The sequence below is a fragment of the Lucilia cuprina genome, chromosome 5 (assembly GCF_022045245.1).
Source record: "Lucilia cuprina isolate Lc7/37 chromosome 5, ASM2204524v1, whole genome shotgun sequence".
Classification (NCBI taxonomy): domain Eukaryota; kingdom Metazoa; phylum Arthropoda; class Insecta; order Diptera; family Calliphoridae; genus Lucilia; species Lucilia cuprina.
In genome coordinates this window covers 37,738,892-37,764,250 of record NC_060953.1, presented here as the reverse complement: position 1 = coordinate 37,764,250, position 25,359 = coordinate 37,738,892, and the positions used below count along the sequence as shown (strand labels likewise).

The window sequence follows — 25,359 nt, the reverse complement described above, 5'->3', positions numbered from 1 at the left end:
AAAACATAATTATGAGCTCAAAAGCCCTTTTTGGGAGGTACAGTTGTATGGAGTTGTGCGAAAGAATGGACTGATTTTAAACATGTTCAATATGTTTCATTCCTGGGCCCAAAAAAATTTACATTCCAAATTTCATTAAATTATCTTGTGACATAGCAAAATCGACTCTGAAAGTGATTCTGAAGAAGATAGGTAGACAGACGGAGAGATGAACATATCTAAGTATACTCAGAAAGTAATTCCGAACCGATTGGTATACTTTATTCAGATGATAGACCACTATCCTCCCCTACTATAGTAGAAAAAAATTTATCGTTTGACGAATCGAATATTGAAGAATATCAAACGTTAGCACAAACGCATAATCCCATCTAATAACATGTAGCGTGAAAAAAAATTTTGTATTAAACTTGATATAAAAAGCTGTGAAGTCAACAAAATAGTTAACAGTATTCCAACATATTTCGTTGCGAAAAACAGTTCTTTTATAGAGAAAAATATGCAAATAATTAAATTATTCCTTGTAGTCGCTTGTATTGTAGCCAGTGCTATGGCTGCTCCGGATAACGTAAGTTTAATTAATTTTAATATTTTAAATTTTTTTTAATTATTATATATTTTCAGTATAATGCTCAAGGTGTTTCGAACTCCGGTTACTTTAACCAAGGCGGAAAGTAATATAAATTAATCAAATGAGACTTTAATAAAAATTGTATTGAATGAAAGATATCTTAGTTTATTTATTTTTTAGCGTTTTTGTTAGTTCAGAACCACAAAAATAATTGATATTTTTAGTAATAGAAAGTTATGACAGACATTTGTAGATTCACAATTGGTCCCCTATAGAAAGTACACAACTTTAACGCATTTTGCTGAATTATACCATGATGTCAATGAAATTCTACAGATACAAATATTAAGGTATTAAAAATGGTTTTACCAAAAATTTATAGAGCTCGTTCCTTAATTGACCCTAACTTAAATAACTTTAATCATCTTTACTGAATGAAAAATACTCGTAAAGCGACAAAATGCAACACAAACAGATTTCAGAAGAACACAATTCCTCTTGCTGAATTTCATGAGAATCGGTCGACCAACAACTGACCCTGTCTCCCGTAAAAGATCCCCTTCAGAAACTGTTTTCAATGTTCAAAACAAATTCAAAGCACCAATAGAGAAATGAAATATAACATGTTCGAGTTTTATATCAAGCGAAATCGGTCTAAAAGTTGTATTACGTTTGGTCCATAATTCACTTTAGAAACCAACCACACCCCCCTCTATACATGGTACCTTTTGAAAATGATATTCAACCTTATATATGGCTGCAAAATACCAGTACATCGATGAAATTTAACACATATAAGTTTCATACTAACTTAGATCTCATTTCCAAATTTTCCGACGATCGGTCGATCCAACTCTCCATTAAAGAGCTTTTAAAAGCTCATATTTGTACTTTTTAGTTTTTTTAAATATACGAATTTCTATAATATTAAACCTAAAAACATGAAATTAATCGCATTGAACCGGGAGACTTTTTGATACTTTTTCGAAGGGTGAACCCATAATTGAAATATAGAATATATGTCTGACAATGGCAAAGAAAATACTATAGTCTGATCTATACTTTCCAGACAAAGAAAGTTTCACTATCCTCTTCTCATGCCCGCCAATCGTTTTAATCCGCACGAGCAATTTTGTATAGATGTGTTCGTAATCATGTGTGTCCACTCAGAATATTAACGTCAAGCTTGCTCATTTTGAGAAGATTTCTTGTCTTGCTCCCATCAGGATCAGGGATGGGATTTCTTATCCATAGTTTTAATTTAGATTTAGTTGTATTAAATGGTTTTGAGCTCTCTTCCCTTTAAAGCTTTTACATTCGCCCATTCGTTGAGTGGCCTGGTACCCATATGATGTACACCGTACCTTTGGATGAATATTCAGTTATAGCTTTCTTACAATCCAATACGATCTTATATTACCTGATATCGCCCTAATTGCTCTTTAGCTGTCGAAAAATAATTAAGTTCTTTGGGTGCCATATTTATTCTAATCCAATTAACTCATTCCGTTATTGCTTAGAATTTTGCCTAGCAGCTTGTGTTTGATTAAGTAAACGATGGTATATTTCTGTTTATGGGTCTTTAATTAAGAACCCAGACTTACTTTGTTTCCTAATTTAGAGCCATCCTGCTGGTATTTGGTATAATATTTTGCTTACACTACCGATTTTTGCAATAATCGAGCACCATTTGACCCTAGCTCCCTACAAACTCCCATTCAGAAAATGACTTTAAGGTAAAAATTCACTTATAAACTCTAATAATACGAATAAATTCTACATAAATAACTTTGAAGTAGACGTAAATTCCTTTACCAATACTGATAAGGATAGGCCCATATAATGCCTACTCCCTCATGAACCCTCCTTTAGAAACTCTATTTTTATACCCTACACTACTAAAGTGAGAAGGTCCTTTAAAGGCCCTAACCATTGGTTATACCGATCTATTGAGAATCACTTTTTGAGTCGATTAAGACATGTCCGTGTGTCTGCCTGTCCATGTAAACTTTTTGCACAAGGTACAGGCCGCAATTCTCAAGATAACAAACCCCCTTCAAAAATCCTACCTTAAAGGTCCAAAATTGACTAATAACCAAATTTAATAAGGATCGGTCCATGTTTGACCTAAAGAGTCTAATTTAGAACATTTGTAACAAATTGGAGAGTTTGCTGGTATTTAGATATGCTGATTTTAAAATTTACTTTATATGGAAGATGTCATACCCACTATTGCTAGTTTTCCTACTTTTGCCTAAAATTTTTATTTTGAAACTAGTCCTACTTGTAAAAAATTTCTATTATAGTTTTTTAAAATTTTTTGGAGTATGAAAAAATGGATAGACTAACTATAGAAGGGAGAAGGATCCTCCCATATCAATTGAATACAATAATTTGTTTATCTGTGAATCTATTAGTGCTAGAATCTTAAATATCCCTGTGAACATCTGGAGGAAATATAGGCAGATTTTCACAAGTGGCTTTGGAACCCTTTTACATGAAATAAATTCAATTACATGAGCAACTTATAATATTTGAGTAATAAATTAGGCGGTGTGATACCCCCATATGAATTGAATAGAAAATTTAGTAAATCTGAGAATTTAAAATCCTCAAACTTTGACATACATATGAACATATGGGAAAGTTTCTGAAATATATATATATTCTGGGTTCACATTAAATTCTAAATCGATCTAGCCATGTCCGTCCATCTGTCTGTTGAAATCACAATACTGACCACACAGGAGGGAGTTGAAATTTCTTTCAACCAAATTTTTTGCCTACCCCCATATTAGGTCCCCTTCTCCACCAAATTTTATGTGGATCAGTCCATAATTGACCCTACCCCAATATCCCCTTCAGAAAATGGCCTAAACGCTCATTACTGGATTACGTAAGTTTCTTACTAACCAAAACTTCTATACCAATTTGTTTAAGGATCGGCTCATAAATAACCCTGCCCTCGAAGGTCCTTCGAGGGTAGGGAAGGTCCCCTTCTGAAAATCACTATAAAAAGTTCCCCCAAGGAAAAAAATTTTCTGAAAATCACTATAAAAAGTTTCCCCAAGGAAAAAGTTTTAGTTATTAAAATACTAGTTTTTCTTATTTAAAAATACGAGTATAGCGATGAAATTTGACATAAACAAGTTATATACAAAACAAAATCTGGGTACAAAATTTTATGATAATCATGTTCAGAAAATATATTCAGAAAATTAATTATACCCTCACGGTCTAAAAATTTAAAAAAATATTTTGTTAGTTCAACAGACCTCGGACCATATATATTTGTTCAATTGCAATACCTAAAATTTTAGAGAAACTGAAAACAATTTAGGACATTTTCATTCCCCTAGCATAAACGTGGTACATTAGGGTGGTGCTAAAGACAAAGCAGGATCATTGTTATTTATATATAATAGACTTTCAAATCAATTTCTCAGGGGCTCTTTGTAAGGATCAAATGAAGCATGATCATTATAAAAATCGATCGATCGACATAAACAAAACTACGTATTCTCGAATTTCTATTTTCAATAGGCTTTGTTCCTGAGTAAACGAATATCTCTGCAAAATTTCATTAAATTTAGTTTGATTACAAGGTTTAAATTAATTCTGATCCAATCAGTATACTTTAAGGTAAATGTAAACGTTACATACATTTAAACAAACATCATTTTAATAGGGAGGATATAAATAGTTATTAGCAATATAGGTAATTTTATAAAACCAATTTGTGGTAAAAAATCATAAAAACCCATTTAAAATTAATTCATCTTAACTATGAATAATGTGTAAAATAATGTCTGAATAATGTATAAAAATGGTATGAAAAGGTGAATTATTTAACAGTATTCCAATAAGTTTAATAGCGGAATTAAAGTATTCGTACATTTGAAACTATGAAAGTAATTAATTTGTTCGTAATAGTCGCATGCATTGTTGCCGCTGCCATGGCTGATCCAGGAAATGTAAGTTTAAACTTATAGTACATTTAAAATAACATTTAAATAAATATTTAATATTTTCAGGCTAATGCACAAGGTGTCACCAATTCCGGTTACTTTTTCCAAGGAAGTAAAAAGTAAAATTATTATTGAAAATTTAAAGAATTTGATATAAATAAAGGAATACATTTCACTAAATTTAATATGTGTAAATGAAAATGATAAACCCCATATATACATGCTTATTGAAGTTGTTCAATCAATTATACAAAACTCTCATTCAGGAGTTATTTTGTCAGTCCAATCAATTATACAAAACTCTCATTCAGGAGTTATTTTGTCAGTCCAAAATAATTTTTGAATTATTCAAATTCTTAAGGGTGTAAGTCGTCTTTAGGACCACCGCTCCTTATAAAAAATTGGACTGATCATTACAAAAACTTGTTTATTTAATAGCTGTGGTCATGTTTTTATGCGTTAAAGTCATATACATACAGCGGACGACGAAAACATGGAAACTATTTCTAAATTTTCACCCAAAACTTGATTAAAAAATTTTATTATTTTTATAACATTTCATAAATATAGTTAATTTAATTTTGAAAAGACAATTTTTCAGTCCATATCTTGGAACTACTGTTTTCCATAGATTTTATCTGGGGTTGATATATGATGAATAGGCAGGTCACTTTAATACAGGTATTACTTTCGAGTCTAGCCACTCGATTGCAAGTCGAAAGTTGGCTTTTAAAACCATTGTCGTTTTTTAATCTTCAAACTACGGGCCTAGTTTCCACAGGGGACTTATGCCATATATAGTATCTTTTTGTATACTACACCACTATAGTGGGGAGGGTATTATACGTTTGTGCTGATGTTTGTAACACACAAAAATATTGGTCGAACGCCCACCTTAAGGTATACCGAACGATTCAGAATCATTTTTTGAATCGATTAAGATATGTTCGTCCGTCTGTCCGGCTGGATGTTCATGTAAACATTGTACGCAAGGTACAGGTCGCAATTTTCAAGATAATTTGATTAAATTTGGACCAAGCATGTTTTTTGGCACAGGGACTAAGCCTATTGAATATTGTTTTAATCGGTCCATTATTTCACCTAGCCCACATACAGCCGATTTGGGCTTTTTATGCTCTAATTACGTCAAATATATTATTATCTCTCTAAAAATTAGAACAAATAAGTTTTATACAAGTATAAATGACGCTGCAGATTATCGTAGTAATCGGCGCTTATTTGACCCTGGCCCCCATAAAAACCCCCCTTCTAAAAATGTCTTAAACGTCTAAAATTTACTGTTAACCATTTGTATCGCTTTGAAACTCAACAAAACAAACTGTTATTTAAAATTATATCCATTTCCCAAATTTAATGAGTGTCGGCCCATGTTTGACCTATATTCTATATAAAGCCTCATTTAGAAACTTTTGTTTTTTATCAATAAATTGCATAAATACTTTGGAATTAAGGTGAAATATGAAATATAACAATTTTGGTCGGCCGACAATTCGATCAATACCTTGCCCTGAAAAATAGTTCTATACCATAATTTTGCCACCGCTAAACTTAATATTCTTCGGACCAGTATCTTTCCCCTTTGGCCGCCTTACCTTATATCCTGAAAACTAAATGTTCTTACTAAATTTTGGACACGTCCATAAAAGGGATATTATTTCATATTAATTCAACCTGTTTATGTTATCTTTGACAATGAGTAGACGAATAGAACGATTCTTTCTAAAACTAAGACGTTTTCCCACAGGGCGACTACAACCAAGGCCAGCCTCATTTCCCATGTGATTAACAATAGGAGTACGTATTTCGAACTTTTTATTGACAACTATCCTAGAATAATAAATAAATAATCCTGTATTAGAGCAGTTTTATAAGGTCTTTAACCCATATTTTGAGTCTTCACTGTATCTTTCTTATCAAAATTTTTAATATTTTTGAAAGTGTTGATTTATTTATTAAATATTAATCACAGATCAACAAATATTAGGTAAAATATTAAAAGAAGTATTAAAATCGTTTCTTATTTTGTTTTTTTGAATCGGAAATTTAACCATTTTAATGAGATAAAAAAAATTAATTTTGGAAAAAATTAAAAAAAAAAACAAGTAAGAGTTTTATATTCGTCTGTGCAGAATATAGGTTCCATATTATAGAAAATTCAAAAGGTACCTTTTGTAGAACGAAAAAGTACCAAAAAATCCCCTTTGATGTGTTCTCGTCTAATCCGGACTCTACATACTTAATTTAATGTTTCTAGGTTCTATATTATAGAAATTCCAAAAAGTACCTTTTGTAGAACGAAAAAGTGCCAAAAAGTCCCTTTTTATAGGTTCTGACCTAGTCTGACCTACATGCTAAATTTCATGTTTCCAGGTTTAGTATTACAGAAAATTCAAAAAGTACCTTTTGTAGAACAAAAAAGTACCAAAAAGTTCTCTTTTATGTGTTCTGATCTAATCCGGGCTCTATCTACATATTTAATTTCATATTTTTAGGTTCAAAAAATTCCAAAAGTACCTTTAAAAAACAAAAAAAGTACCAAAAAGTTCCCTTTTATGGTTCCTAACTTAAGCCAGGCTCCACATACTTATTTTCACGTTTCTAGCCAATAACAACACACTAGTGCTGCTCTCGTTCTGCTACTCTTGCTCTGCTGCTCAGGCTCTGCCTTGTTTTTATAAACAAGAGTACAATAACAAAATTTACCTATGATTGCGTATTTTGTTTTTGTTTTTTGCAATTTCTGTTTGAGCATGAATAAAGAACTCAATTTTTGATAAAATTTTCAAAAGTTGTCTTGGATTTTTGCTCATATCTCCGTTATTTATGGACCGATTTTGCTGATTTTAAATAGCGATCTTCCCGAAAGCATGTCTAACAGAAGATTCGGATCTCGCCGATATCTGGGGTCCTCTAAAAACTCATTTCAACAAACATACAGACAGACAGACGGACATGGCTTAATCGACTCAGCTATCTATAAGGTCCCCGAATATATGTACTTTTCACGAAGGTGAATGGTATAAAAATACAAAATTCTCAAAATGAAGAATACCTTGAAATAACAGTAAACAACATATTTTTTTAGTAAGAGTCTTCTATTCTGTAAAAGTTCAAAAGATTCCAATGTTTTGTCAGTAGCATAAAAGTAAATAATAGTTATTTGGTTTTCCTTTTTTTGAACTTAATTAATTAATAATTAATTAATAATTTAATTAATTAATTTATTATTAATTTTAGAATTTCAACCATTTCAGAAAAAGTTTCCATTGCTTTGTCGACCACTGTATATGGGGTAAGGTCAAGTACGGACCGATTCTAATAGAAATATATAGATTTTTCTTCGTAAAGAACTTGTTCGACATATGCCTTTTCTTTGTCGGGCCATATCGTATTTATAACATATATTGATGGTCATGGAAAGATCGTCTCATAACGTCTCTATTGTAATTTTTAAGACATGAAAATATTACTTAACACGGATCAATTTCTCCTAGTTTTGCCCATGCACTTTAGAAGTTATTATTTTTTTTTTTTTTTTTGAAGTTGAAACGCTTAGGAATTTTGTATGGAAAATGTGTGTAATAAACCTAAAATAAGCGTTTAATATCTTTATGAATCCGGGGGTAAAATTGAACTACTCTTATTAAGGACGCCTGTACGAATACGTGTTTATGATTTATTGATGTTACAAATAATAAGTATACGCCTAATTTAGAGAAGAATTTGAAAATAAAAAAATATATATAATTTTTTTTAAACTTTCTACGATTTTTTATCTTGAAGATAAAGTTATTTTATTTTATATGTTTACAATTCATTATGACAAGAGCTACAACTTTGCCTTAGAGAATAAATGTAAATTGCAAACCAATTTTTGCATTAAAAATACAGCAAATTCCAAAATCTTAATTATGAACGGTTTGTATAATACGATTCTGATTATAAAATGATTACTTTTCGGCACCGCAACCCCAAATCTTTGGGATTTCATCAAAAATGCAAAACTGAGTCTTTTTTTAACACCCCACAAAAACAAAGTACTTCCAAAAGAATAACATTTGGCACCACTTCAAAAGCATCACTAAGTGATTTTTTAATTTAACGGTTTGGAAAAAAAATTTAAAAATTTAATTTAAAAATTACAATTTTGGTTCTTTGTTATAAGAGCATTCTCTCAGAGATTAGATCAAAACTCCAAACGGTTTGTAAGATATGAGCCTGAGAAAATTATCACTTTTTTCCAAAAATGACACCGATGCTTCAAACCTTTGGGGACCTACAACATGACACAAGTGGAAGACACGGGTCTTCTTATTTTTGGTCTTTTATAATATAGTGGTGTTCGTATATGGTTATTTTTTCGTGTTGCACTGTGTAATTAAACTAAATTCTTTGAATTTTGCACCAAGAACTTTAATATTCATCTGAACATTTTGTAGAAAAAGGAGGAGACTTTCATCATGGGGGGATTGTGCAGCCATATGATTAAAATATAAAAATTCGTATATCTGACAAACTATTAGAGCAAATCTGCAAATTTTAATTGAAGAACTTTGACATTTATGTGAACATTTAGAGAATAAGAGCGGACTATCTAAGGGGGGGGTGTGATTTTGCACATCCCATATGAATTAAATAAAAAATTTCGTTTATCTGAATACTAATAGAAAATGATTCTTAAACTTTTGCAAGCATATTATATATCTGAACATTTTGGAACAGAGAGGGCAGACTGCGAGTCCCCATATGAATTAATCAGAAAAAAATCGAATATCGGAGAAACATTAATTCAAAAGAAAACTTTCAATTAAAATGTATTATAATATGTATAATTCTATAGAAAATTAAGTATAATTAAGCATTAGTAAAATCCATAGTTTTTTAAATCCATACAACTCACGGTTTTTAATGCATATTTGTGGTCAATTATTTTATGATTCATATAGAAATTTCTCGAGTTTTATTTGGTATAACCTATATTACACCTATGTTACATGGTAAAGTCTGCAATAACGAAAATGTTGTACTGTACACATAGAAGTGTATGAGTACACATGTATGTAAAAAGCAAAAATTTGCTTACTCAATAACATACTTTTTAATGACAACTACTTACTATTTGCATTACTAAGAAGTACCCTTTTATTGACTTTCTTTAAATAACATTTCATTTTGACTTTTGGCTTTTTTTATTATTAAGAAACAAAAAAGCTTACTCAACAACAACTTTGTTAGAGAAATTGCAAGTACTTCTTTAACTCACTATTTGTAAGCCAGTGTGGAAGTAATTGCCTACAATGTCATCATCGTGTTAAAACAAATGTATTTGAATACTAATGAAGAAGTAGTGAAAAGATATTTTATTAACTTTTCAACTCATTACTTTTCAATGCAAGTTAGGTCAAACTTATAATATCTATCATTGCCTTAATATAAGTATAGGGTAAAAAAGAATATATAAAAATGATGTAAAAAAGAAAAATATTTAATACAATAAGTTCTATAACGGAATAAAGTCTTTCGTTTGTTAAATAAATATGAAACTAATTAATTTGTTCTTAATAGTCGCTTGCATTGCTGCCGGTGCAATGGCTGCTCCAGGAAATGTAAGTTGAAATATATACAAACATACAAATGTTTTCTACTTAATATAATTTTTAAATAAATTTGTAATATTTCCAGGCTAATACTCAAGGCGTTTTTAATTCTGGATATTTTTTCCAAGGAAGTAAAAAGTAATGTTTATTTTTAGCATTGATGTAGCTGATATATACAAAAGAAAAACATTTAATAAAATTTAAAAACTTCTGAATAAATCATTTTTCGATTTGGCCTATTATTGGTCATTGTTATCAGATAAGATCCTAGTTCAGTTCTAGTTTTGTTCTAATTCAGTTCTAGTTCAGTTCTAGTTCAGTTCTAGTTCAGTTCTAGTTCAGTTCTAGTTCAGTTCTAGTTCAATTCTAGTTCAGTTCTAGTTCAGTTCTAGTTCAGTTCTAGTTCAGTTCTAGTTCAGTTCTAGTTCAGTTCTAGTTCAGTTCTAGTTCAGTTCTAGTTCAGTTCTAGTTCAGTTCTAGTTCAGTTCTAGTTCAGTTCTAGTTCAGTTCTAGTTCAGTTCTAGTTCAGTTCTAGTTCAGTTCTAGTTCAGTTCTAGTTCAGTTCTAGTTCAGTTCTAGTTCAGTTCTAGTTCAGTTTCTAGTTCAGTTCTAGTTCAGTTCTAGTTCAGTTCTAGTTCAGTTCTAGTTCAGTTCTAGTTCAGTTCTAGTTCAGTTCTAGTTCAGTTCTAGTTCAGTTCTAGTTCAGTTCTAGTTCAGTTCTAGTTCAGTTCTAGTTCAGTTCTAGTTCAGTTCTAGTTCAGTTCTAGTTCAGTTCTAGTTCAGTTCTAGTTCAGTTCTAGTTCAGTTCTAGTTCAGTTCTAGTTCAGTTCTAGTTCAGTTCTAGTTCAGTTCTAGTTCAGTTCTAGTTCAGTTCTAGTTCAGTTCTAGTTCAGTTCTAGTTCAGTTCTAGTTCAGTTCTAGTTCAGTTCTAGTTCAGTTCTAGTTCAGTTCTAGTTCAGTTCTAGTTCAGTTCTAGTTCAGTTCTAGTTCAGTTCTAGTTCAGTTCTAGTTCAGTTCTAGTTCAGTTCTAGTTCAGTTCTAGTTCAGTTCTAGTTCAGTTCTAGTTCAGTTCTAGTTCAGTTCTAGTTCAGTTCTAGTTCAGTTCTAGTTCAGTTCTAGTTCAGTTCTAGTTCAGTTTAGTTCAGTTCTAGTTCAGTTCTAGTTCAGTTCTAGTTCAGTTCTAGTTCAGTTCTAGTTCAGTTCTAGTTCAGTTCTAGTTCAGTTCTAGTTCAGTTCTAGTTCAGTTCTAGTTCAGTTCTAGTTCAGTTCTAGTTCAGTTCTAGTTCAGTTCTAGTTCAGTTCTAGTTCTAGTTCATTTCTAGTTCAGTTCTAGTTCACCTCTAGTTCAGTTCTAGTTCAGTTCTAGTTCAGTTCTAGTTCAGTTCTAGTTCAGTTCTAGTTCAGTTCTAGTTCAGTTCTAGTTCAGTTCTAGTTCAGTTCTAGTTCAGTTCTAGTTCAGTTCTAGTTCAGTTCTAGTTCAGTTCTAGTTCAGTTTTAGTTCAGTTCTAGTTCAGTTCTAGTTCAGTTCTAGTTCAGTTCTAGTTCAGTTCTAATTCAGTTCTAGTTCAGTTCTAGTTCAGTTCTAGTTCAGTTCTAGTTCAGTTCTAGTTCAGTTCTAGTTCAGTTCTAGTTTAGTTCTAGTTCACTTGTAGTTCAGTTCTAGTTCAGTTCGAGTGCACTTCTACTCCCCTATTAATTGCAAGTCTGCACACTTGCTAAAATTATGGGTGTATGGATCCTTTAATTGAATAATGTTTTTAGGGGAGGATATTTTTATGGTAGATTTTTGTTCCTACACAGAAAATTAGGGTTTTGATATATTTTGCGTATTAGCAAAAAATTAGAGAGGAATCTTTGCATACAGATTTATATGAAAAAGTTTTTTTTTTTTATATTTTTTATGATTATAGCAAGTAATTCTATAAAATTAACCGTTAATCATCCATATTTGTGGTCAAATCGTATAAAAAAAAATGAAAACAAATAATTATAAATCTCTATTATTCATATGGAAATTTCCCTATTTAAATAGTATTACCTACATATACATGTATAGAATGTTATAATAAAAAGTCTGCAGTACCTGCTATATAATAATATACACATACATATATGTACATATCTATTTATGAAGAAATATCCAAAGACAATAGAGATCCCACCTTTAATAAAATGTACAAATAAGATGTTTTTATCAATCGCTGTTAGAAATCTAGTGACAAAACAGATCGATATATAATTCCTGGGAATTTATTTACAATCTCAATATTTGAATAAAACTAACGTAAAAACAAACGCATAATATCTACCAATAAATCACGTAAGATGTAGGGTTAAAAGTAATATATAAAAACAATGCAAAAAATATAAATAGTTAACAGTATTCCAATTAGTTTAATAACAGAATAAAGTCATTCTTTCGTCAAACATGAAATTAATTAATTTGTTCCTTGTAATCGCTTGCATTGCTGCCAGTACAATGGCAATTCCAAATAATGTAAGTTCATAAAACGATTACTTTTACATGTGACTTTTAATTAATAATACGTATTTTCAGTATAATGCACAAAACGTTGTAAACTCCGGTTATTTTTCTCAAGGAAGGAATCATTAATTTATTTATAAATTTATTTAATTGTTCGAAATAAAAAAAAAACAAATTTTATTTAGTTTGTAATGAGCAAATAACAAAAGTTAATTCTATATAAATATATATCTACATTGTTTTATTAAATCCTAATATTTATATAAGTAAGAAATTATAGTCTGGTGAAGCCAAAAATATAATACAAAAATAATTGTGATTTTGTAAATCTCTTCACTTCATTATACCCTACACCACATTAGTGGGGAGGATATTTTGGGTTTGTGCTGATGTTTGTAACGCACAATTATATTGGTCCTATACCCACCTTAAAGTAGAACAATCGGCTCTGAATCATTTTCTGTGTCGATTAAGCTATGTCCGTTCATCTGTCCGTCCATGTAAACCTTGTAATCAAACTACAGGTCGCAATTTTGGAGATAATTCAATGAAATTTGGCACATGATCACCATAGAAGATCGACAAAGCATATTGAAAACAGTTAACATCCATTATTTTACCTAGGCCCCATACAACTGAACCCGCCAAATAGGGCTTTTAAGTTCATAACTAGCTGATGAATGGTAATATATTTCTGTTTCCGTGTAGCAACTGATTGCTACAGGTTGACGTAGTACTCATGGCCCCTAATGCCCCATTTCTTGCTTATCGTTCTCCTATAAAGTGCCCAGCACTTATGTGCCTTGTTAATCCTTTCCTTTATGTGGTGTCCTAATTTTTGTTCAAGGATTACACCAACGTACTTAACTCTGTCTGCCATTAGCATCTTCTCTTGCAGGTTTCAGTATATTTAGAAATATTTGGCTTTCTTGTGAAAAGATAAATTTCCATCTTCGCAGGTTAACATTAGGTCCTGCTCAAGGTCGTATTTAGATATTCTTTAGTTCTTCAACACAAGCAATTTGAATCCTTTCCCAATAGAAATATTACGACATTTTCTGCATAGCAGACAGTTCTATGTCTTTTCTCGGTTAGGTTCCTTAAGAGGCCATTAATCGCGATAATCTAGATAAACGCCATCCTGCGGTTTACGAATCAGTCTTTTGCTAATCGTTAAATCGTACTCTTCGCAGCCTATACATTTGTTCCTTAGCATGTAGTTGATCCACTTACCGAGCACCCACTCAATACAAAACTAGTCTAAGCATTGAATAAGAATATCAGTGCACACGTTATTAAAGGCGTCTTCGAGTTATACCACCAGTGTATACTGTTTGCTTTCGAAGGATTTACCTATATAATGGACAACTTCGTTAAATACGGTTTAAAACGATCGTTTAAACCGCTGCTTGTATTTGAGGTCTTTGTCCAGTACACTGCTTTTAACAATACTATTGACTATCCGTTCCATAGTTTTGAGTAAGAAAGACGTAAGACTTATCGGTCAGAATGATGTTTGAAATCTAATGTAAAGTTCCGGGTAAATTATGGACCGTTTCTCATTGAATATAGTAGAGAGGTTTCGGTTTACTTTAAATTTTGTTATTATAACTGTTTTTTTTTTAGGAAGTTTTCAGCAGGAACAGGCGGACGGGCGAATGGCTAGATCATCTTAGAACCTATAAGGACTCAGAATATATAATAACAATTTACTTTTTGAAATAGTCATCTGATATCAGTATAATTTGTAACAAAATACCATAATGTTTCAGTTTCTTTTTTTAACAATTTAAATTTGTTTATAAGTTTATTTTTTAAAAATATTTAATAATAACAATCAGTTAAGTAGGAAGTAACACGCCCATAATTTTAATTCCATTCTAAATAATTAAAATTATGCTGTTTATAGAAAATCATTATTCACTTTTAGATTCTATAATATTAACTGTTATTTTTACATATTTGTGGTCAAAGTCTTAAAATACTGGGAAATCATGATTCAGTTTAAAACAAGTAGAAAAGTATAGTCGGGCATGGCCGACCATATGATACCCTACACCATGAGTATATTTTTACAATTTTTACTTTTATAAAATTTTTATTTTTTGTAAAGAAACTGTTGAATATTACCATAATTCCAAAATATTTAAGCCCATCAAATATGGGCCGATCCTCGGTAAATTTGGGAAAAGGATATATTTCTAAATAACAGTTAGTTTTGTTGAGTTTCATTGCGATACAAATGGTTACAAGTCAATTTTAGACGTTAAAGTCATTTTTTGAAGGGGGGTTTGTATGGGGGCTAGGGTCAAATATAGGCCGATCCTTACGAAAATCTGCAGTATCATTTATACTTATATAAAACTTATTTGTGCCAATTTTTAGAGAGATAGCAGAATATTTGACGTAATTATAGCATAAAGAGTTCAAATCGGGTGGTACGGTTGTATGGGGGCTAGGTGAAATAATGGACCGATTTCAACCATTTTCAATAGGCTTGTGCCAAAAAACATGCTTGGTCCAAATTTCATCAAATTATCTTGAAAATTGCGGCCTGTACCTTGCGCACAAGGTTTACATGGACAGCCAGCCAGCCAGCCGGACAGACGGACGGACGGACGGATGGACGGACGGACATGTCTTAATCGACTCAAAAAATGATTCTGTATGTTACAAACATCAGCACAAACGTATAATACCCTCCCCACTATAGTGGTGTAGGGTATAAAAAATAATATTTATTTACTACACTACAATATGAGGAGGATATTATGTGTTCGGACAGATGTTTGTAATGCATTAAAATATTGTTTCTATAACTACCTTTAAGTATACTAATTGATTAAGCTATGTCCGTCAGTCTACCTGTCCATGGTAACTTTGTAATGGTATTACAGATAACAGCCCTCTTGTCCCCGTAAAAAAGTCGCATGTAAGAAAATAACATATACCAAGTTTTATAAGTATAATTTCATATTTGACCCTATCCCCCATATTAAGACTCTTTTATAAAATAAATTTTTTATCTATATATGTTTGAAACTATCGAAAAGAGAATTTTATCCAGCCACGCCCATATTAAGGAAATAATAAATCCCTATATTTGAAATAATATAAGAGTTAGAATCCTCAAATTTTGTGGGAGCAACGTTGGTGTCAATATGATTATTTAAGACAAAAAGTAGGTGGATTAGCAAGACGGGGCGTGGCACCTTTCATATAAATTAAATTCAAAAATTTGTTTATCTTGGAAACTGTTACAGTTAGAATCTTAAAAATGGCACGAGTAACTTTAAAAAATTTATTTTATCTGAGAAACTAATAGAACAAGATTCTTTAAGAAGAACTTTAATATATATCTGTCATTTTGGAGGAAAAAGGGCGGACAGTGAATCCCCATATAAATTCGACAGAAAAATTGGTATATCTGAGATACTTTTAGAGCTAAAATCTTCAAATTCATAATAAAGAACATTCATATGAACATTTAGAGAATAACGGGCGGACTTTTTAAAGTTTTCACAGCATATTCCTGTATGTCTGGAAGAGGTTATATGTATGTGGGCGTGCCACGCACTTACATAAATTAAATACAAAATTTCATATATCTTGGAAACTATTAGATTGTTCATATTTTTCATAGATAAATACAAATTGAAAATAGATAGAAATGGGCGAACCTGCAATAATTTGCGTGACATCCCTTATATGTAATATATTGTAAATCTGGAAAACTATTTATATTCCTTTTAGAGTAGCAAAGTACTCTGGGTTTAGCTAGATTTATTTATAATTTTTTAATAACAAATACCCACGACCACAATTAATAAAGTACGGATTAAAAAAGGTATAAAAAGATTAAATATTAATTAGTATTTCAATAGATTTCTTAACGGCAACAAGTTATCCGATCGTGAAAAAATATGAAACTAATTAAATCAATCCTCTTAGTTGCTTGCATTGTTGCCAGTGCAATGGCCGCTCCGGATAATGTAAGTTTATATTTTATACTTTTTTTAATGTATTTCCTAATAAACTATCCATCTATCTCTTATAAATTTATTTTCAGTATAACGCCCAAGGTGTTCTTAACACTGGCCATTTTAGTCAAGGAGGAAAGTAATTAAAATTTTTGTGTTAATAGAAATTTTATAAAAATTTTTGATGAGTAAATAAAATGATTTATTATTAAACAGACATACAGCTATACAATTTCTTTAATTAATAATATATCAAAATATTGCTCGCAGGTCCACAAAAATATATAAACATACTTGTGCATATGTAGGTATGCTGCAACATTAATAAATTCTACGGCATGTCCGTTCGAAAGCACGATAGAGAGCACACGAGAGAGCGATGTGCTTTGTATGGAAAATAAGCACTAACGGTCTACGATTTCACCTAGTCCCCATACAAGTCATCCCCCAGAATAAAGATTAAAAAATCATAAATATTTTCGGACCATAATTGACGTCCATATAAAATCACCCTCAGAAAATTACTATATCGTTGAGAACGGGATCGTTGAGAATTAACCTTTTTAACTGGCTTATAATACTCCAGCACTATAGTAATAGTGGCACCTTTTTTAAGACCTTTCCCAAATAACTCATCTAAACACGATAGAGCAAAGCCGAAATAGTGTTCCCTACTTTAATTGAATAATGGGAAATAGCGGAGGTGTTGAGGTATTGTTTTCCTCCTTCTCCTCATTATTATTATAACTCATACAGTAGTTGTTATATTCGAGATCCATTACCCTGGCGTGATAGCCAATTGTACAGTGTTCCGTTATGATTAATAACAGCATTATAATTTATTCCCTGCGAAATCTTAATACTGAACTTGACCTGGGTGTATTGTATAGAGGCAAAACAGTCCATTTTATATAGTTCAGCCTGAACCTGAGACCTACAGTTTACTAGTTAATGTATTTATTTCGTCTTTCCCTCTTATTGTATCATTTGTGGCAAGTTCGTCAGCTATACAGTTTCCCTGACAATTACTATGTCCAGGAACCCATTTTCCAGAGATATCCGGCAATCTTCGGTTAACCTAGATATCGTGAAGACACCCGCTAGATTTCTGATTGCAACTTTGCTGTCCGTCATTGCCTGTAGTAAAACACTACAGGCATATACTATTTGATTTCAAATCTTTCAATGCAAAAACCACAAACAACTTTTCCACTCCTCTTGGAGCCGTCAATGTAAAAATTTGTTACCCTATTAGTTAATTGGTACTCTGGTACCGAATTTCTAGTAGGAACTCGGAGTTGTCAGCATACAAAAGACTCATTGTTTAAAAACGTACGTTTTTTGAGTTATCAAGTTATAACTCAAAAAACGTACTCCACCTAATTTTGGGAACTGAATATGCAACTAATGTGGCAACCGAGACACAAAGTCCAGTCAAATACTAAAAGCTAGAATGTTATTACTAACTTGTCAAGAGACAAGTTAGAAATCACACACCAGGTGTGGCTGTATCTCTCACATTGAGTGAGTGTCTTGTTAGTAGCCCCTAAGAGGACACTAAAGTATGAAAATTGGAGGACCATAATTGAGGTCATGCAAAAAGACTCCATCAGATAAAAAGTCGGATGACTATTACAAGATAAGATTTAATTTAAGAACATTAGATAATTTGACAAAATCAGGATTAAATCATGTAAATGTTAACGTTTCTTTTCTAATATAAGCTCCCGAATGAGAGAGATATATCATTATTATCTCATATAGTTGCTAAAAGAAAAGACAATTAACGTAATGTGTCCGCGATAACATGTCCTATAGAATTACTTAAGATTTGGACTTCTCAAATATCTAGGATATTCTGAAAATAGATTTCAACATATTTATTTAACCTTGGTCCCAAATTACCAAGTTTCTAGAGTCATATCCCCTTTTAGAGAAAATGTTTTTACTGTCAATAAATTATTCACAGATTGCCATGTATTTCTACTTTAGATTCAGATTTCACAAATATCTGGGCTCTTCTGAAATTTATTTTAACATCAACAAACATACACACACCGATAACTCGTACCCCCGAAGTTTTTATTTGATCTTGGTCCCAAATTACCAAGTCATACACAGAGGTAAAAAATTTATACACTCCTGGTTCCAAATCGACATCAATTTTTTAATAACATCCGTTGTTAATTATATACATACGTACGATAACACTAGGTAGTGCTGACAACGCAACGTTGTCGACATTGCAACAATTCGTTGTCGCAATCTAAATTTTAGACAACGGATGTGTATTCAATTTATATTACAACAACGAATAGTTGCAATGTTGACGACGTTGCGTTGAAAATTTTGGTTTCAATTTGGAACCAGGCGTGTATATTTATTTTTCTACCTCTGTATCCCATCTTACAGAAAGTCGGTTTACTGTCAATAAATTATTCGAAGATAGCCGAATATTTTAATGATTAAAACATATTTTTTTATAAATTTAATACAATTTATAAATTTATTTATTTTATAAATATAAAAGAATTAAATTATTTAAATTATTTGCCTCCCTGATTCCAATATCCGGAATTAGCAACGCCTTGGGCATTATACTGAAAATATTAAATAATAATTTATATAATTTGTAAATTAATTAAAAAAATACATTATACAATCTTAAGAAAAAAACTTACATTATCTGGAGCTGCCACTGCAGCGGCAACAATACATGCTACAACAAGGAATAAAGTAATAATTTTCATTTTTCCGTTAATTAAAAGATCTTGTCCGCTATAAAATATATAGAAGTACTAATAAATATATTTCTACTTTAAACCTTTTTATATAATTTTTATTTGTGAGATTTTTGTTCACTCTACACGTTTCTGATATAATGCTAATGACTTGTACTTACTCAACAACTTACTTTACAATGACGACAATGACATATCGTCTGCATAACTAAGAATATGACTATTAATGACTTACAAATAATATATTATGTAAGTAGTTACTTTTAAGCATTGTCGTTTTCGAACCTTGTTTTCAACACAAACGAAAAAATTCCACCTATTTGCAGGCAATTGGTGTAAGTAGGTACTTACCTAACTCCCTATTTGTAAGCGAGCATGGTAAATACTTCACTTTAATGTCAACCTGGTGTTAAAAAATTTTAATTACTCTGCTACTCTGTAAGTAAATTTTATGACTTTAACCCCTTACTTTTCAAAGTAAGTTTATCCTAACAGCATTTTATTTTATAAAAGGTTTATAAAATAATATTTCCATACGAAATTTGATTAATAAATAGTTTATAGAATGAAAATTTGTTTGCGAATATGGTGGTATGTATATATACAAATAGTTATTGTAAGTTTGTAAATATGATTTTTTTGGTGTATATTATTTTAAAGTCGGATTTGTGGACTACAAATATTTGCATCGCTTATTATAAATATTATTAATAAAAAATTTCCCCATGTATTATAAATAAAATGGATATATTTTCAATGATTTTGACCACAAGGTATGCATGACTTTTGACCACAAATAGTAAAACTGTGGATATTATTAATTTAAAAGAAAAATCAATAATATTCTAAAAGTAGAGAAATCTATGCATAAGCATATTTACTAGGAAATTCAGAAATATTCTATTAAGAGTTACATTTTGTGGTTTGTAAGGCAAGGATTTTCATGTACTAAAAAAATAAAAAATATGCGCTTATAATATGCACTATAAAATGGAAAAATATGCACTATAAAATGTGAAAAATATGCGCCAAAATTTTTTTTCTGAAGGTACAAATTAATTGATATTCAGATCTTAAGTTTCTGACAACAAATGTACAAGGTTTCAAAGACTGCTTTATGTACTACAATACCACTTTAATGGAACCACGACCTCGAGAATGACAAATATAAAGACTATAACAAACAAGTTTAAATAATTTATATTTAATTTCTGAAAGTGGTAAGCTTTATAGCAATTCAAAATTTTTCGCATAAATTATATTTCCTCCGAATCTTATCGTTTTTTAATGTTTTTAAGTGAATTATGGACGTGAGAGATATGTAGGAGTTATCCCTTGGTTAATTTTTATGAATACGACATATTGAATCCAAGAGATTAAAAGCATCTAGTCTGCATTAATATATAAACTATCAATCGAAATTATGTTTTGACAATAAAGTAATCCTGTATAAAAACCGTCTTAAAACCAATTGGTATAAAATTGTGGGGCAACGCCAGCAATACAGAGAGTACAATCTAAAATTTTTAGGATCATGGAGGAGGCAATGAAACTTCTATTGGATTATCATTTCCCAACTGGTATAGCCTTTACAATACAGAAACTAATATTAGGAAAAAGTGCTTTACGTGAGTACCTGGCGCGTAGCAATATCTTACGGTGAACCCAGCACACTTCGCATTTATCCAATATATTAATATAGGTATACGGGTGGGGTGAGGCCCCCCATAACTCTACATCTATCCCGTATCATATACAATAAACGCTTAGTCCCACAGTCACTCCTATGTGGGGTATCTGTTGTTATTCGCAACAGCACCGAACTTATCCCGAAATATCGACTTTACCTTACATCAGTCCTTTAACCGACACTTGCTCTTTCCGCGAATTTGGGTTTAAACCACAGCCACTACGTGGATTCAGAAGGAACATCAAACAACTGACCAGCCGAACATAGCCCTGCGGTCAACTGTAAACACGTAGTACCAAATTATGTTAAAAGGGATAGAGTATTTTGCGGTGTAATTTTGTGAACTTTATTCTGGAAAACCATGATCAGTAGTCTACAAAGGATCCTAGCCAAGAAAAGACTTTAATGGCGATGAAAAAGGGGAAAAGATAAAAAATACTTATGTAGAAAGCGGGTGAGCCTTTGCCTTAATCTAAGCTCAACCGGGATACTTGAATAATTATCCCGTGAAGACAGAAATCTTTTTTTTATGAAAGAAGATACAGGTGGCCAAAATAGTTCACTATTTCTTTTATATATTGTGACGTCATAACCATTAGGAGAACTGGCCAAGGACGAGCATACCAGACACAGAATATGTCGGAAATTTTAAAACATCTATCCCAGATAGAGCGTTATGGTCAAGCGGAACTTTACAGCAAATATCCATAAGAATACGGATAGTTAAGGCCAAGAGTACAATCAATTACGGAATGCCTCAAAATGAATATAAATAAGAACGATGCCAACAGGGGTTAACGTTTTACCGACAATCAAAAGGTGATTAGAACGAAATCTCTTAATAAGATAAGACCTTATTTAATTCTAAGAAAATTTTAACCAAGAACTATACTATAGATACAAGGTCAATCGGGAGTAGTCAGCAACGGTAGCGCAGAAAGTGGTAGTTAATCTAATGAACGCAAAACCTTTCGTTGATGCGATGACATAAAAAGAGGATTTCATAATGCCACTTGGGATTGAGAAGGAAGAGAAGCATTCTTAAAATAAGAAAGTATGATATTTGTATAATTGTACGTATTTTGAGTTACCACACGCAAGATTATGGGCACAACTATACAAAATGGGAAGAGCGTATTTATACAAATATGGGGAATGTTGGGAATATGTAAGCCATTGTTGGGATTTCCTAGAAATTAGATCCAAATATCTTGGGAGCTATAATTTATTCTAAACAAATCTGAGGAATAATGTTCAGCAAACAGACAAATGTCGACATATATGCATATGTACTTTACGTGAAAACTTTAACAACCACTGTGTGGGCATGTTGTGTGTGTTCATGTTGAAGTACATATTGCTGCCCTGTTGCGCAACACCCAATATGCAAAATCATTACTTCTAAAAATGGGATGTCCCCTGTCAATTTGGCAACAGCACCGGGAAACGTACTCAGTAGACCGAAATACGGATCCATCATATAGCCAAAGACAAGTTCTTATTTACAGAGAATACACTGTGGTATGTTTGGAATGAACAAATGTAAACACTAGGAACGAAAATTCAATGAGTATAAGATACCTTACTTCCATTACCAATTAACCCATTCATTAGGTGAAATATCCAACATATCTGCAGTTGGGTATTGTTTGCTTACACTTACTTATTTCCAAATCTTGATAACACATTCACTTCTTTATGAAGTATCCGTTGTTTCGGCAAAAGCACCAAACTTATCCCGAAATATATACTTCATCATGCGTCAGTCTTTTAACTTCTCTTCCTAAAAGTTCGGATTTAAACCACAGCTCTCCAATAATCGGGACACAACAAAGAACTTTGCCCAGTGTTCTAAATACCACATTATGCGGTTGTCTAGTTCGACCCCATGTGAAATTATTCCACGAAAGACCGATGATACATTTGCTCATTACCACTTTATAGTCCCGGCAGACTTGAGGTATTGATAGTACCTTTTTTCTTCGCGATTACAATAACATCATGGTGGGGGAAGCAGAACAGACAATAATACTTACATTGATCACTATAAAAGGTTTATGTTTTTTTTACCAATAAACAATTTCATGAGGCGCTCGCTGGTCTCCTATATGTACCACTTAATAGTCCCAACAGACTAGAGGTATTAGTAGTAACTCTATTCTTAAGGATTACAATAACATTAAGAGTTGCATTAAGGTAACATGCCATCGGGAGAGGGAGGACAGACAATAATACTTACATTGATCACTATTAAAAGTTCTTTTACCAATAAACAATTCCATGGAGCGCTTGGTAGTCTCCTATATGTAGTTCTTCGGATGTTGATGTAGTTAACATTCTTCTATTAAACTGATCTAACTAACCTATATAAAGTTTCGTTCATAACTGATCTGAGCAACCACATAAGATATCGGTATCATTAATCACACTAACAACTTTTAATAGTATCGCTATATTATAGAACTAAGGGTCTATTTTTCGCCTTTAAAATGACTAAATCGGTCTATAACTTCTTGCAGTTTTAGCTTTTATTGGTCTTTTTAAAATTAAACAAAATTTTTTACTTGAAATTAATACAATCATTCCAATTTCCCTCTACATTAATGTTCATCAATTGTAAACGGATTTCATTGATCAATAACATGATGGTTAACAATGTTCTGTATGACATTCTGAAAATATTATATATCAATTGAAAGCTAAATTTATGAGGAAACAAACAAAAACTTACGGGTTTTCCATTTGTATTCTTTCTTTGATTAATATAATTGGTATTTACAACATTATGTATTATCTGAAAATATGTTCGATATTAAGAGAAAACTAAACAAAAAATAAATATAAAACTTACACTATTTCCATTTGTTTTTCTTTGATTAATATAACCGTTATTACGAACGTTAGATATAACCTACAAATATGCCAAATTAACTAAAAGATAAATTATGAGGTAAATTGAAAAATTTACGCTATTTCCATATGATCCTCTTTGGTTATTATAATTGTTGTTGGCAGTATTAGTTATTAACTGAAAATACTCAATATTAATTTGAAGGTACATTTTTGAATTGATAAAACTTACACTATTTCCATTAGAACCTCCTTGATGAATATAACCGTTATTAGCAACATTATGTATTATCTGAAAATTTTTTAATTTTATTTGGAAGGTAAATATTAAATCAACATTAAAAAAACTTACACTATTTCCATTCGTCTTATCTTGTCTAATAATACCAGAGTTGAAAACGCCAATTGCTGAATACTTAAGAAAACATTTAATAATCAAAGGCTTAACTACGTGAACAAAAATTAAACTTACATTTTCCGGAAAAGCCATTACACCGGCAAAAATAATACAGACATAGACCAAAGTTATATGCAATAGTTTCATATTTTCTTTTAGTTTCCGCTACAAATGTATTGATATTCTGCGCAAGTTATTCCTTTTATACTGTTTCGTATATTACGATTTACCCCTCAATTTTAATAATGAAGAGAATGTATTTGATGATTATAAATAAAGAATGATTTTTCAAACGATTTATAAACCACAGTAAAAAATCTATTCGAAAATATTCGATACACTCATACGATAATATCGCTAGGTCCATATACCCCTATATGATTATGTATCTTATTAATTTAACACCACAATGTACTCCCTAGATCCTCCAAAGCTATGGCGGCATTATAGTTCTGTAGAAAAGCTTGCACTGGGGTATTTACTGACTATAGTATTCCGAAACCGTTAATACAAAAGACTTTCGGAATTGTATAATCACCGATTATTCTGAACCAATGATTATTCTGAACCACAACCTGTAAATGCTAATGGTCTTAATATTTTCACTGCTGAATCAAAAACAAGCAAAGGTGTCGGTGTAGTCATCTTCATTGAGAAATTTGAAATCAAAATCTCCTTTAGACTAAACTCATCGTCTACAAGCTGATATTTCAGCGATTAAAAAAGCATCAAATTGATATCTAACAAAGATTTCAGAATATATACTGATCGTCAAGCCGCCATTAAATCTCTGATCGATGTACATTCTACACCAAGACTTGTCCGATAATGCCTGACGTCTCTTAATGTAATGGCGAGACATCAAAGGACATGGGGAAACAACAGCTAATAATCTTACTGATACTTTGGCGAAAGCATATATATGTTACATGCTATAGTTTAGCTTAAGACCACTGGTCTCAAGAACATACTTGCTCGATCGCAAGGACGCTGTGGCCTTTCATGAATTATACAAGTTCTCAGTGAAACTCATTTAAAAGCTCTTTTACCAGTTTTTAC

The 25,359-nt window shown here is 31.5% G+C and overlaps 1 protein-coding gene and 6 long non-coding RNA genes across 8 annotated transcripts; 5 read left to right on the top strand and 2 right to left on the bottom strand.

Moving 5' to 3' along the window:
* Positions 1-414: 414 nt before the first annotated feature.
* Positions 415-725, top strand: LOC111682567. The gene is made up of 2 exons (XR_002762666.2): positions 415-568; positions 625-725. It is a non-coding gene; the product is annotated as an uncharacterized LOC111682567 (long non-coding RNA).
* Positions 726-4,409: 3,684 nt separating this feature from the next.
* On the top strand, positions 4,410-4,752 carry LOC111682568. The gene is made up of 2 exons (XR_002762667.2): positions 4,410-4,545; positions 4,606-4,752. It is a non-coding gene; the product is annotated as an uncharacterized LOC111682568 (long non-coding RNA).
* A 5,279-nt stretch (positions 4,753-10,031) lies between these two features.
* On the top strand, positions 10,032-10,372 carry LOC111682570. The gene is made up of 2 exons (XR_002762668.2): positions 10,032-10,166; positions 10,243-10,372. It is a non-coding gene; the product is annotated as an uncharacterized LOC111682570 (long non-coding RNA).
* A 1,973-nt stretch (positions 10,373-12,345) lies between these two features.
* LOC124420346 lies at positions 12,346-12,870 on the top strand. Its single transcript, XR_006941135.1, has 2 exons — positions 12,346-12,654; positions 12,715-12,870. It is a non-coding gene; the product is annotated as an uncharacterized LOC124420346 (long non-coding RNA).
* Positions 12,871-16,463: 3,593 nt separating this feature from the next.
* LOC111682573 lies at positions 16,464-16,839 on the top strand. Its single transcript, XR_002762671.2, has 2 exons — positions 16,464-16,634; positions 16,712-16,839. It is a non-coding gene; the product is annotated as an uncharacterized LOC111682573 (long non-coding RNA).
* A 2,266-nt stretch (positions 16,840-19,105) lies between these two features.
* Positions 19,106-19,453, bottom strand: LOC124420431. The gene is made up of 2 exons (XR_006941200.1): positions 19,304-19,453; positions 19,106-19,222 (listed from the first exon to the last, which is right to left on the bottom strand). It is a non-coding gene; the product is annotated as an uncharacterized LOC124420431 (long non-coding RNA).
* A 4,106-nt stretch (positions 19,454-23,559) lies between these two features.
* Positions 23,560-24,505, bottom strand: LOC111682563 (putative uncharacterized protein DDB_G0288037). 2 transcript variants are annotated; one of them, XM_023444535.2, is made up of 7 exons: positions 24,376-24,505; positions 24,256-24,318; positions 24,136-24,195; positions 24,022-24,081; positions 23,905-23,964; positions 23,785-23,847; positions 23,560-23,725 (listed from the first exon to the last, which is right to left on the bottom strand). In XM_023444535.2, the coding sequence occupies exons 1-7, from the start codon at positions 24,445-24,447 to the stop codon at positions 23,681-23,683; spliced, it is 423 nt and encodes a 140-aa protein (XP_023300303.2). In that variant the 5' UTR covers positions 24,448-24,505; the 3' UTR covers positions 23,560-23,680. The 2 variants fall into 2 exon arrangements, with proteins under 2 accessions (XP_023300303.2, XP_046808302.1); XM_046952346.1 differs by lacking the exon at positions 24,136-24,195.
* Positions 24,506-25,359: the final 854 nt, after the last annotated feature.